This window comes from Chaetura pelagica, unplaced genomic scaffold (assembly GCF_000747805.2).
Source record: "Chaetura pelagica isolate M959 unplaced genomic scaffold, ChaPel_1.0 scaffold275, whole genome shotgun sequence".
In the NCBI taxonomy this organism is placed as follows: domain Eukaryota; kingdom Metazoa; phylum Chordata; class Aves; order Apodiformes; family Apodidae; genus Chaetura; species Chaetura pelagica.
Window position 1 is genome coordinate 7,365,629 of NW_009953486.1, and position 12,817 is coordinate 7,378,445.

A 12,817-nucleotide genomic window follows, 5' to 3' on the forward strand; every position below is an offset into this window, starting at 1 on the left:
AGGAATGCCTATGCATGGTGAAGTAATGGGAAAGGATGAGAGCTTCTCGTCCTGGTAGGTCTAGGCCCTAGACAGGGTCTACCTGTGATGGGACTGGGTGGCTCAGCGCTATATGTCCACTTTCCAGGATCTCTGTGGCATGTAAGGTTGGTGCTGGTGCTGCCCTGTGTGCTGTAGGACTGAAAGGCCAACCCTCTGCTAAGCATCTGATACTTGGAGAAAGTGGAGAGGCAGTATCCTCCTGTTGCAGCTGATGCCTTAATACAGGCTGAGAATTTTTTGTAGTGCCTGAAGATGCCTTATGCAAAGCCTAACTTTTATACATAACATAACTCTTACTGTATAAAGCAGAAGTTCATGGTTAATTGAAAACCTCCTTAAAACATTTACAGGTGTTACAGGCTGGAGGGGTTTGCCCAGAAGGTAAAAGGATGCAGGGGAATGGGGAGGCTGGAGAACTGTGCTCTGTGGGCACTGCCCTGACTTCTGGGCATGGGGGCTCTGCTGCTTTTGCACGATACAAATGGGAGGAAAGACTGCATGTAACGTGATAGTTATTGTTGATCTTCTGAGGAGGATGCAAGGCAGGATTTCCCTGTGCAGGCTGCTGCACTGACAGTCCTTGCTGGCCTTGGGGTCTTTCTGGGGACTTCCCTTTCTGAGACCACTAGGAAAAGATACACAGGAGGAGCATGTCTCCTGTTGCTGTGCTGTAGTCCTTCAGGGATGTGGTGCTAAGTAGCTTTTCCTCGTAAGCACCATGTGCTCCTTTACTTTGAGCTGTTTGTGTTATCTAAAGGTGGCACTCAAAATTCTTTATTTGGCTAGAAAATGTGAAGGTTTCTCTGTGGTGTTGTCTAAGGGAGCTCGGTTGCAAGTGTACTCCTTGTGTTGTGTGGGGACACCTCCATGCCACTGGGGACATCTTCAGCCATAGGCGGCTTTGGAGTCTGCTCACCGTGGCACGGGGAGGTGGCTGGAAATAGCAACGACCTGCAGCTCAAGTGTAAACTTTTATCTTTTTTTTGTTGTTGTTGTTCCATTCCCCAGATTATCCTCTTGATCTGAACCACAATGAAACCTTTCTGCAAGCCACAACATTTCTTCCTGAAGACTTTACCTACTTCCCCAACCACACCTGTCCTGAGAGGCTCCCTTCTATGAGTGAGTAGCATCCCGATGGCCCTGTGCCCCTCCTGCACCATGTGCCTTTGGAGAGCACACTCCATGGTGTTCCCCAGCTCTCTGGCATTGTACTTTTCCCTGCTGGGCACTTGGGATGAATGGGAGCACTGTTTGGAGCCCCGTCCCCTCCTGGGAAATCGTTGTTTACCCTCTCACATGAATTAATCCCTGCTACGTCGGAGGCCCATCTCCCTGCTGAAGCAGGAGCCCATTGCTTGGCAAACACAAACAAAAGAGGGATTGTGTGCTGGGAGCTGGTGGAAAGGCTCAGCCAGCCCTTTTCCAGGGACAGCAGCAGTGGGCTGGCTCCTTTAGCCCTCAAAAGCACTGCTGGTCCCAGCCCTGGACTGTGCCCGGTACAGCTGGGCAGGGGCCGGTGCAGGAGACAGGCTGGCCCTCCCCAAGGGAGCTGCAGCTGGAGGAAACACTTCCACCAAAGCCGTGGAAAATTGAGCTTTTGGGGTACATTTTTCCTCAAAGGGGGAAAATGCTCTTTGCTGAGGTGTGGGGTTTTGGCTCTGCTACAGAGGAGTAGAAGGGTGCCCCAGCTGGTGTGGGGCTCTAATGGAGAGCTGCATCCAACAGCAGCCACAGAGCCCAACTGCTGAGGTGGTGGAGGTGTTACAAGTCCTGCCAGCAGCATTTCCTAATCATTTTTGTTGGTGCTTGGGGAAAAGTAGAGGCTGCCTGCATCCAGTGCTGGGGATAGAGCCAGGGATGCAGCAGAGTGCTGCCCTGAGCATGCATGCAGTGCCCCAGGACCACAGTGGTTCCTGACCCCTCCTTGGCTTCTCCCTGCAGAGGGCCCCATCGATGTAAATATGAGTGAGATCACAATGGAGGACATCCACCAGTTCTTCTCAAGAGACCCTTCAATTAAACTGGGAGGCCACTGGAAGCCGAGCGACTGCCTGCCTCGCTGGAAGGTGAGCAGTGAGCTGTGGGGCCCTGTGTCCCTGCCAAGCATGGGGGGATGTGGAGGGTCCTGGGTGGGTGGTGGGAAGAAATTAACAGAAACATGACTGATGTGCTTGCAGCTCCAGAGTAATTAATATAAGGAGCTCTGAAGTGTGGGGCTGCAGTCCCTGGGGCAGAAATGCTGAGCTCAAGTGCTGCTTTAGTGATGTGTGAGTCAGCCCTGAGCTTCTGCATGGATTGATAAGGGGGTTCCTCTGCCTGCTCCCCAGCTGCTGAGCCTCCCACTCACTCTGCTGCTCTGTCTGGGGTAGGATGTAACCCACAGAGGCTGGGTGTTACTGCTGGGGACTCCTGTCCCCAGAGGCAGGTGACTTGGGGCAGCCTTGTAGCTGTTGTCTGGCCCCACTCCTGCTGTCTCCAGTGCTGGGCAGAGGCAGTTGCGGGGTGAGGACAGTCTCCCTCCCACTCAAGGTTACATTGAATTTCCCCAAACCAACAATTCTTCAAAAAGTGAAGAAGAAATCCCTGTGGGGGCAGCAGGATTGGATGGATTTTGGGTTGCTCAGCCTGATGTGGGGGAGCTGCTGCAGCGTGTCCGCGGGTCGGTCTGTGGCGGTAGCAGCTGTGGCGGTGCAGTAAGAGCCATGTCCTCTCCTCCCAGGTGGCCATCCTGATCCCCTTCCGCAACAGATACGAGCACCTTCCCGTCCTCTTCAGACACCTCATTCCCATGCTGCAGAGGCAACGTTTACAGTTCGCCTTTTACGTGGTAGAACAAGTGAGTGAGCCCTGGGGCAGTTGGGGCAGTGGCTGCTGCTGGAGCTTCAGCTGAAGGTGCAAGTGCTGCTCTGCCCTGTGTCCTGAGGCATTTACCTGCCAGGTCACATCATGGGAAGGTTTGGGGTTCATGTTGCAGTGTTTTAAGTTGTCCTGTTCTGCCTAAAAGAGACGCAGCCAAGAGGCGTGCCCAGAAATGACTGGTTTGATCGAAAAAATAGAGATTCAGAGTTGTGGTTTTTTAGAATCCTGTATCAGATGAGCTATTTTTTAAAAAGACAACTTTAAAGCAGGTATATGTGGTTTAAATAACACCGCATTATTTTTGTTTGTCTCTGTAGTAGTTGAAGGGAGCACCCCTTAGGCACAGGAGTTAAGCACTTCTGGTCTGGGCAGTATCTAGGAGACTTTCATGAATGTAAAACATAAGACTTGTCATTTGATGTGTACGTGATCCTGTCACTTAAGCTACCTGCCTTCAGCCACCCAGGAAATGTACCTTGATAGTCGCCTCTATCTTAAAAGGATTGATCTAATTTGGGTGGTTTTTTCCAAATATCTGAGTAATAAGACTTAAACATCTTTATTTTTGCTCCTGCACAGTAAATTATTTAAGTCTTGGTTGATCTCACTAGTCTGTCTGTTCCAATACATCATTTCCTTCTGTGGCACCAAGGTGAGAGGTCATTGCCCTCCACAGTTTTCTAGACAAGATGAGGATGCACATGTGGAGCATGAACTGTGCAGGGCTTCCCCTGAGAAGGAACTTTCTCCCTCCTAGGCTGGAAACCAACCCTTCAACCGTGCCATGCTCTTCAATGTTGGCTTTCGGGAAGCAATGAAGGACTTGGACTGGGACTGTCTCATCTTCCACGATGTGGACCACATACCAGAAAATGACCGTAACTATTATGGGTGTGGACAGATGCCAAGGCACTTTGCAGCCAAGCTGGATAAGTACATGTATCTGTAAGCACTGTTCTTCCTCCCCAGTACCCTAATAGCTAAAGAGCCAGCATTAGATATATTTTTTTATTTAAAAAAGCAGAAGGTCAATGTCAGTTTGCTTCTTGGGCTTTGTGCAAAATGAGCATCAGAGGGGAATATAAGGAAGAACATCCTCACATCTCAGGCTTTCCCCGTGCAGGCAGGAGTGCTTCAGTGCTGGCTGGCTCTACCCTAACCCCTTCTCTCCCTCACAGGCTTCCATACAACGAGTTCTTTGGTGGGGTGAGTGGCCTGACTGTCGAGCAGTTTCAGAAGATCAACGGTTTCCCTAATGCCTTCTGGGGCTGGGGTGGTGAAGACGATGACCTCTGGAACAGGTAGGGGCTGGGCTCAGCTGGTGTCAGTGAGCTGCCTTCTGCTGGTGGTTCTGCCAGCCAGGCTGTGCCCGTGCTGCAGGGAGGTGTCACCCACTGCCACCCACTGCTCACTGCACCCACCTCACCTGGCCTGGGGAAGAGCCAGCCTCGCCGTGGGGTCTGGGTGGGAACAGGGCCACTCCAGCCTGCACAGGCAGCAAGTGGGAAGCAAACAGAGAAGGGCTGGTTGGGCAACCACTGGCTTTGTGCGTGATATCCCACGCTGCTGAGCTCAAATTGATCTTGGCTGAACTTCTGAAGCCTTGAGGTGCCGAGTGCTCTGTGATTTGCCCAGAGCCCAGGCTGGAGTGGGGAGGTTTGCGTAGCTTATCTGCTGTGTGGAAAGGCAAAGCTGCTTTAGGATCCCCAAGTGCACTAACTGTGCAAGAGCTGACAGCACAAGAAGGCAATGGTTGATTTCTATTTTCATTTATTTATTTTATTTCTTCCCTTTCTATTGCAGGGTGCAGTATGCAGGCTACTCAGTGACTCGACCAGAAGGAGACACAGGGAAATACAAATCAATTCCCCACCATCATCGGGGAGAAGTGCAGTTCCTAGGAAGGCAAGTCAATTTATTTATTTTTTTTAAGAAACCCAAAGCCCTTCACAAAGAGTCTGTTCCACGTACGAGGCTCCCTGCAGCTGCTTGAGCAGCCTTGACTCCTGAAGGAAACTAACTGCAGGGAGATGGAGACAGAGCACTGCCTGGATTCCTCTATCCCTATCCCACTTCCCTACGACAAAGGGTCCTTGTGTTGTGGCTGTAGCTTCTGAGATGCCATCCAAAGAGGGGGTTGTCAGCATGGCAGGTTGGGGGCCTGTCCTGGATCTGCAGGGGGCTGTTCCTAAATAGATGGCTAATGCCATATGTCAGAGAAGCTTCTTATGTTTCTACAAGAACCTGATCTAAGTGTTGAAGGAGGGATTACTCAGCCCACAGAAGACAGAGAGCAGAAGCTCTCCTGGTGTGTGGCTGCTAAAGCATCAGCAGTCCCTGGCAACACTGACAGATGTCCAGTAGCAGCCCCCTGGGTGTACACTACAAAGGCAGTTGCTATTGCAGAAGCAACATGCCCTGCAGTGTTGTTACTCAGTAGTGGACACTTCATCTTTTTTCCTCAAAAAGTTAAGCTCTCCCTGCAGCTTTCCAGCAGGGTTCCAGCCCCTTCCTCCAGGAGCCAGGGTTGTTTTAGAGAGTATGAGAGTTGGTTGAATGGCTGCTTTAGCCAGGGACCATGGCGGAATTTGAGTCTTCTGAAAACTATGCAACAGAAAACCTGAGAAATACATTTTTCATGAACAGCTGCAGGAATTAACACTTGTAGGTGACAAGCTGCTGGATAGTGCAAGCTCTGTTCTGCAGAGGGGCTCCTGGCTGCAGCCAGCAGAAGGGGCAGCAAGAAGGGTTTATGTTGCAGATACTGTTTGAGCTGTCTGCTGGGCTTCTTTTACAGAATACTCCATTTTGGGGGTAATTTCCATTTGAGGTTATGCTATCTTTAGACATAGTTTTCATTTCTCTGTCAAAGAGAGTGCAGGCAGTAAGAGATGCTTCTCTCATTTCACTCTTGAAAAAGAGAAGTCTGCTTTGGCTTAAAAAGCCACATTTAGTCAAACCCTCAAAGCGTGAAAGGCTGGGAGTGCAGTGGGGGGTTGAGCTCTGGTTCCTCATGCTGCTGATGTCCTCCTGGCCCCAGCCAGGAGCCCTGGTTCAGTGTCAGCAGGAGCTGGGGGGCAGTGCTGCATGAGGGGGGATCTGCAGTGACCATGGGCAAGGCAGCACCTCACCCTGTGGCTTCTCACCTGGGACTTCTCACTGTGAAGAAAGAAAGTGTTCATCAAGGCACTAAGTGTCTTGCCTGTGTCCTGTTGCTGTGCCCTCTTTGAAGCCAGTTTTGGCACTTCCCCCTTCACTTTCACCCAGTCTGCCTCCTGGCACTTCCCTTCCTGGATGCTTTTTCTATCCCCAGGTCCCAGCCCAGCTCCCACTTGCCCTGGTGCTGCTAGGCCTGCAGATAGTCCTGTTCTGCTGAGGGTTTTCTACTTATATATACATATTATTTTTTCCCTTCCATCTTAGCCCTTTTATCTCATCATGTTGCTCCTAATTTTGGTTGAGGCTGTGTTTGTGCACCAGCTGCAGTTCCTTTCCCCAAACCATCATTCTACGAGTTTTATTTCCTCATCCCTTATCAGTCAAACTGTTTAGCTCTGCTCTTGTTTTTGGTCCAGTTTCCTAAAAATAGAAAGAACCACAGCACCCATCAGCTGCTTCTCTCTGGCTGGCAAGGGCTTGGCATGGACCCCCTTAGCTCAGTGCCCTCCCAGGAATAGAACCTGCAGATTTTTGGCAGGAATCAGGTTGTTTTGGCATCTGGGTGTTCGCTGGTGGCACAGGGAGCATTTTGCTGTTCTTGAGGTTATGAACTATAATTTTGTGAGGGCTGGGACATTTACCTGCCAGGAATACAGAAAAGGTGCTGGTCATCTTTATTAAGAAACTTGTCGTTCTGTAGCTGTGTTGGTTCAAGAGCTCTTTAGCTGCTGTCATGTGGACTTTGCACAGCTCTGTGTGATATGTCAAAGTGACTTTGGCCTCTGGTTCTTGTTGCACAGGTACGCCTTGCTGAGGAAGTCAAAAGAAAGGCAAGCCCTGGATGGCCTCAATAACTTGAACTACTTTCCAAACGTCACGTATGACGCCTTGTATAAGAACATCACTGTTAACCTGACACCAGAGCTGGCTCTGGTGACCGAATATTAAGAGGAGAAAATAACTTTGCTCTGCCCTACACCAAGAAAGCACCACACTAGACTTTCTTTTTCCAAGGGTTATTTGGACAAGCGACACTTTGTCTAATGAAGGATCACAGTATTTTGGAGAATAAGGCTGAAAGTGCACGCACAAATTGCCCCAGCTGTACCAATCCAGCCTGATGCTCGTGCAGCGATCTCAACAGGCTCTTTCTTTTCTCTGCCACTTGCTTTCTGGGTTTCAGGACAACAGATCAACCTGCTGCTCTCATCTGCACATCCTTCCTCCAGCAATCTCCAGCACTGGGACTCACCTCAGACCTGCTTGCTCCTTCAGGAGGTGGCTCAGCTGAGGGACTCTGGCTTCTGGATGGCAAACATCAGGAGCAGTTCAGCCAGCCACTCTCCTGGGAGGAATATCAAACGACTTCTGATCCCGTTGTTCTACATCTCTGCAGTTTTTTTAAATTACCTGCTTGAAGTATATACAACAGAATCGCTTCTTAAAGAAGTGTAAGTGTAAATATGCTGTGTAAATTGCCCCTTTTTATTTTTCTCCTATGGCTCAAATCCAAGCTAGAGGTTTACATATGGTCACTCATTTTAGTCCTGAATTCTGTGAACACTTGTGTGTGCACCACTGTGCTTGTGCAAGGTGTTCCCTTTTAAGCCAGTGGGACTGCTTGCGTGATTTAAGCTGTGCATATTCAGAAAAGTTTGTGGGACAGAGCCCTGGACTTTCCAGGGTAGTGGATGAGAAGTACAGCCATGTCATTGCTCATTCCAGAAATCATGCAGCTGGCTTTTTCCAGGGAGAGTGAGGAAACAGGGATGTTTGTAGGAAAAACTCCCCTTTCTGTCACTTTCATGACATGAGGTGCAAATGAATCCAAAAGCCATACTGGCTAAAATGACTCACCTGTTGCTGTGTATCCCACTGATAGCAGGTGCAAGCTTGGTAGGTTGCTCAAGAGCTGTCATCCATGCTGCTGTGGGATGGGGCAGCTGGCACTTGGCAGCACTTGCACAAGCATAGCTGGTGGGGCAGGCAGGTTAGCGAGCAGGAGAAATGAGGGACGAGTGAATCGAGCTCATGAAAACATGAGGACCAGGCACCTGTGAGTTTGGTCTGATGCCCCATCCAGCCTGGAGTGTCCCTGCTCCCTTCTCCTGTCTGTCATCCCCTCCTTCCCACGGCTGCTGTGGGCAGGCTGGGCTCTGGGCTCCCCCCTGCTGGCACTCGATCCAGCCCTCGCAGCACCCACACCCGCACGTGTGCTGGACCTCTCTGACTTAAGAGTAAATACCTTGGGGGTTGCTTTTAAATTTCTGTTTATACATAACAACGGTAGGTACTTAACCCCCAAAGTACTCTAATTTTCTTCTTATTGGGTTGTTTGCCTTCGCTTTCCTTAAGTTCTCATGGTTTACATTGTTTCCTCAGTTCCATGGAGGTATGATCCCCAGACGCATCTGTTGTGGGTGTGACTGCCCAGGGCATTCCTAACCTGTATCCAGAAGTTAGTTTAGGAAACACGAGTTCTTGTTGTGTAGATCTTATCAGCTGGTATGAGAGGACAGCGAGCCTGCCCTTGAAAAGCGCTGATAAGTTTGTACCTTAGGTTTAAAGTCTTTGAACTTACACAGGGATCCAACCTGGTTATTTATAGGCAGAGGTGAGGATTTGCTTTTGATGGCACATACAGCAATAAAGACTTCTTGCTTCTGAATCTCCATCTCTAATTCACATGGACCCTTTTCAGATGCTGAACCCTCGTCGCCCTGCCCCCCTTTTTCTTTCATCTTGAGACCTTGCTAGAAATCTGTATTTGTTTAATGGTGCTTCAAACAAGGAATGTATTTCAACTAGTCCCAAGTTCACCACCCCAGGAATCATGCATGTGTGTGTGAGTAGGTGTTAAACTACCCTAGTCAGGCTCTTCTGCCTTCGATATGTCCCTGACACCCATTGCACCTTGTGTGGAACAAAGAGCCGTTACCTCTGCTCAGAAATGCACTCTATGGTTGGCACAAAAGGGTCCATCACCCCCCACCCCAGCAGCATCCATCTTCACAGTTCCTTTGTTCTAATCACGTTGAGTTTTATTTGTTTTTTCCCCCCTTTTAAAAATGTGGAATATCTGAAAATGTGCACTGTTAATCTTTATCAGCTATGTCAAATACTGTATAGTAAATGTAACTGTTAAAAACATACTGTCAAGCGCATGTGCTGTTATGGTGTAAACATTCTCGTATTAAGGAGAACTTGTACATATTCTGGCAGCTGAAATTCAACCAGGCCACTCGTTTGCCCCTTCCATGTCAACGCCGTCGGTCAGCTCCACCACAGGGCAGGTCCTGTTCAATGCTGATTTATTGTTGGGTTTGTTTGGTTTATTTTTTAAATGAGCCATGTGGGTTTTATTTGCAAGACTGTTTATTGACAGTTGTTTCTCCGTAAAGCTCTGCTCCTCTAAGGGAGGTACCGTCTGGGCAACGTGCTTCGGGTCGCTCACCATCAGAAGTGGCTTTCAACTCTTCAAGTAGCTTTCCATCATCATGGCTTTTGAGCTTACTGTTATGTTTTTAAGAGGTGCCAGGGGGACGTTTTTGCACTGAAGACTAGTGTTTTAAAACACACACACACTTCTCAGCAAAGCAATCCTTTGTGTCATTACATTTATTTACCCATGTGTTTGTACATTTTTGTATTTGTTAATTTATGAATGATTTTTTCAGTAAAAAATACATATTCAAGAACAAAGATTGCAGTGATTGCTTTTTCTTACAGGATGTCAGGGTATGCTTTTATTTGTAAGCCCAGAGTAATTGCTTAGGAGAGCAGAAGGAGAAGGGCAAGCCCTGGATGCTAAAAGCTGGTTAGAAATTTCTCATTTGGGCTCGCCAGAAGGGAAATGAGAGCAGGGTGTGGATGCTCATCATGCTCTTACTACTCTGTGTATGCTAAAGCCTTTTTCCAACCATCTCCCTCAGTGTAGCACTGATGGATGTGCTGGCTGCCTTGAGGGAGGAGGGTTTAGGAAGGTGTTTTGACTGAAGGTGGTGCCAGACTTGGAGATGTTCGTGAGGAGGGTTGGTCATTGGATTTTTGATCAACAAACCCAGGCAGACAGATGAAGTTCCTTGCAGCAGCTTTAAAATATCTTCCTCCTGCTCTGCAGTGTACAGGCATGCTAGAATAAATAGCTGGCAGTCCCGGGTTGTTCCAGGCCTTGCCTTTATTTAGCTCTCCATCTTCTGGGAAGCTTCCTCCCACCCGCAGTGCTTGGCTGGAGCCTGGGGGGTGACAAGCTCCTTCCAACGGCTGCCAGTGAGGGTGGGAAACTGGCTGGCTCCTGTATGTACACTGGTGGGAGTCCCTGGCCTTGGTCTGGGGAGTACCTGTGTCTGTGCCCCTCCACAGGTACCCCAGCTTTGGGTGTTTCTTTGCCTGTGTCACCCCTGCAGTGGCTGGGCAGGAGGAGATGGACTCCTTCCTCTTTGGAGCACCTACTCTGTAAGTCAGGCTTTTTCTGAGCATCTGATAAATAACACAAAAACCATATTTACATGTTCTCCCCCAAAGATTTGGGCAGCAAAACATTTCCTGCCAGAGATGGCTCTTGATAGGCACCAGACTGGGGTGGCTGTGCCTGTGTAACTAAAGACAGGGCTAGGAGAAGGATGTGGCTCCTCTGGCCAGGCAGATGCAAATGAGTTCCTCCAGCCATACGGGAGCAGGGCTAGTGAGTGCCAACAGCATCTGCCCTGGCAGGACAGGGCCAGGCGCTCTGCCCAGGGGCTGGTGGGACAGCTCTGCTGCTGGCACCAGGCATCAGTGTCCCCTGCTTTGAGCTGAGCTCCTGCACGAGGTGATACCCCTGGTGAAATCTCAGTACAGCTTCGGAGGCTGCTCCAGCACTAGGTAGCCAGTTTTAGCTTAAAAGTTTCCAGTTTCAGCAATTTTCTTCCCCTTTAAGGTTGCTAATTACCTCCTGGGAGCCGGTGGGTTGGGAGGCAGTGCTGTGAGTCACCAGCCAAGCAGGAGCTTCGTGCTGATGTGCTCTGGTTCTTGGGTTGGCCTCTCTCCTTCTGCGGAGGGAAAGGTGCTGGTCCCCCACCTGGCATGACCCAGGGGTCGTGTGGTCAACCGAGCCCCCAGGTTTGCACACTCCCCCTGGGAAGGGCAGGGTGTCCTTAGGCATTTATTTATTCTTCCCGTGGACAGGCAGTGGGACATTATTGACTGTTATTTAAGAAGGGCTCTTGGTAGTCAAGAGGTGTGAGAAGTGAACAGGAGTAGCAGGGTCATGGGGGGATTAACTGTGGCTGCAAAGCTACTCTTAGCAAATCCTGCTGGGGAGAACTTCCCAAAAACCCCTTTCCTCTGAAACACTCCCAGGTAGGCAGCCAAGGACTGCCAGCAACATCCCCTCCTCTCCCATGATCTGATAGCTCAGCCCCATGGCCACATCTGCTGTGCTGCTGCCTGCCCTTATCCCCTTTGCCCATCCAGCTCCCTGCTGTGCTCCCAGCAGTGTCTGCCAGGACAAGGAGCCTTGGTGACATCCCTCCAGGGATTTTGGACACCCCCCGGGCTGTGACAGCCTCCTCCTGTGCTCCCTGGGTAGCAAGGAGAGCCCCCCCCCCCCCCAGCATATCAGCTGCTGGGGGGAGTGGGACCAGGGCTGAGGACCATTCCCCTGGGTGTGCAGGCTGGGGAGCCACATGCAGGGCGTGGGCAGCTGCCATGTCACAGCTCCCAGGCCCTCCCGCACTGCTGATGGCACGGCCTGCCTGCTGAATCATTTCTGGATAAGATAAAAACAGCAAGAAGGGGAAAAAAAACAGTGACTCATCTGGTGTCACCTGAGTGAAGCAAGAGCAGACACTCCCCCGCAAGCAGCAGGGACTAAGGCTGGTCCTTTGCCCCCATTGACATGGCGGGGACACAGGACGAGTGGGTGGGTGTTTGGGCTGTGGTGGCTCAGCCAAACAGGCAGAGCTGGTCAGCCAGGGAGAGCTGCAGGATGCCTGGACCCCTGGTTGAGAAATCAGGCCCTTAAGCACCATCTTGAGCCACGGGGACAACAGGCAGCAGGGCAGTTTCCAAATGCCATGAATTAGGTGGTACTTGTGGGACTCTTGCACAACTACCTGCATCCTGGGCATGGCCTTCTCACCGGGGCAGCAGGTTTCCAACCAACAGGAATGCTGCCTGGGTGATACAACCCTTGTCACCCTGTGATGAGCCTCCTCTGTGGCCTGTGACCTGCCAGTGGGACCAGCCAGATCACCCACCTGCCCTGGGAGGAGCTGAGAACAGGCGGTGCCTCCCCAAGGAGCAACAGAGCAAATCCTACAGCCTCAGCACAGTCTGTGCAGCCACATCTCAGCCTTGCTGCTGTTTGCATTTGTCTGTGGGACAGGCTGGGGACCCAGGACTGGGAGGTGACACAGTCATCTTTGTGCTGCCTAGGAATCACACCCAGCTCCTACCTCTCCACTCTCATCCTGGCACTCCTGCACCTCTAATTACATTAAAGCAGCTAATTGCATTATCAGAGTGATAGCCTGAGATCCATCACAGGGTACATGTGTGCTGGGGGCTTTGTCATCACTCACAACGTCTTGAGCTGAGACCTGAGCCGAGACCTTCGTTTGGCAAAGCCAATTCATTCATAATTCAGAGCTGCTTCAGTAGCTGGAAACTTCTCATAGGTGACTGAGTTGCCTGGAGATGCCACAGCCCTTGGCAGGCAGCCCCAGGGCAGGAGGGGGATGGAATATGTTGTCTTTAACAGAGCTTATTTTTT

General features: G+C 50.4%; 1 protein-coding gene across 1 annotated transcript in view; it reads left to right on the forward strand.

Moving 5' to 3' along the window:
• B4GALT5 (UDP-Gal:betaGlcNAc beta 1,4- galactosyltransferase, polypeptide 5) overlaps window positions 1–7,201 on the forward strand; it is a gene marked incomplete at its 5' end in the record, with an annotated part of 9,739 nt that extends 2,538 nt beyond the window's left edge. Inside the window, 7 exons of the mRNA XM_009998666.1 lie at window positions 1,051–1,164; window positions 1,987–2,111; window positions 2,765–2,881; window positions 3,662–3,849; window positions 4,083–4,205; window positions 4,708–4,809; window positions 6,864–7,201. Of these exons, the coding sequence (XP_009996968.1) occupies window positions 1,051–1,164; window positions 1,987–2,111; window positions 2,765–2,881; window positions 3,662–3,849; window positions 4,083–4,205; window positions 4,708–4,809; window positions 6,864–7,011 (917 nt within the window). The remainder of the gene's footprint in view (window positions 1–1,050; window positions 1,165–1,986; window positions 2,112–2,764; window positions 2,882–3,661; window positions 3,850–4,082; window positions 4,206–4,707; window positions 4,810–6,863) is intronic.
• Between the last annotated feature and the right edge of the window lie 5,616 nt (window positions 7,202–12,817).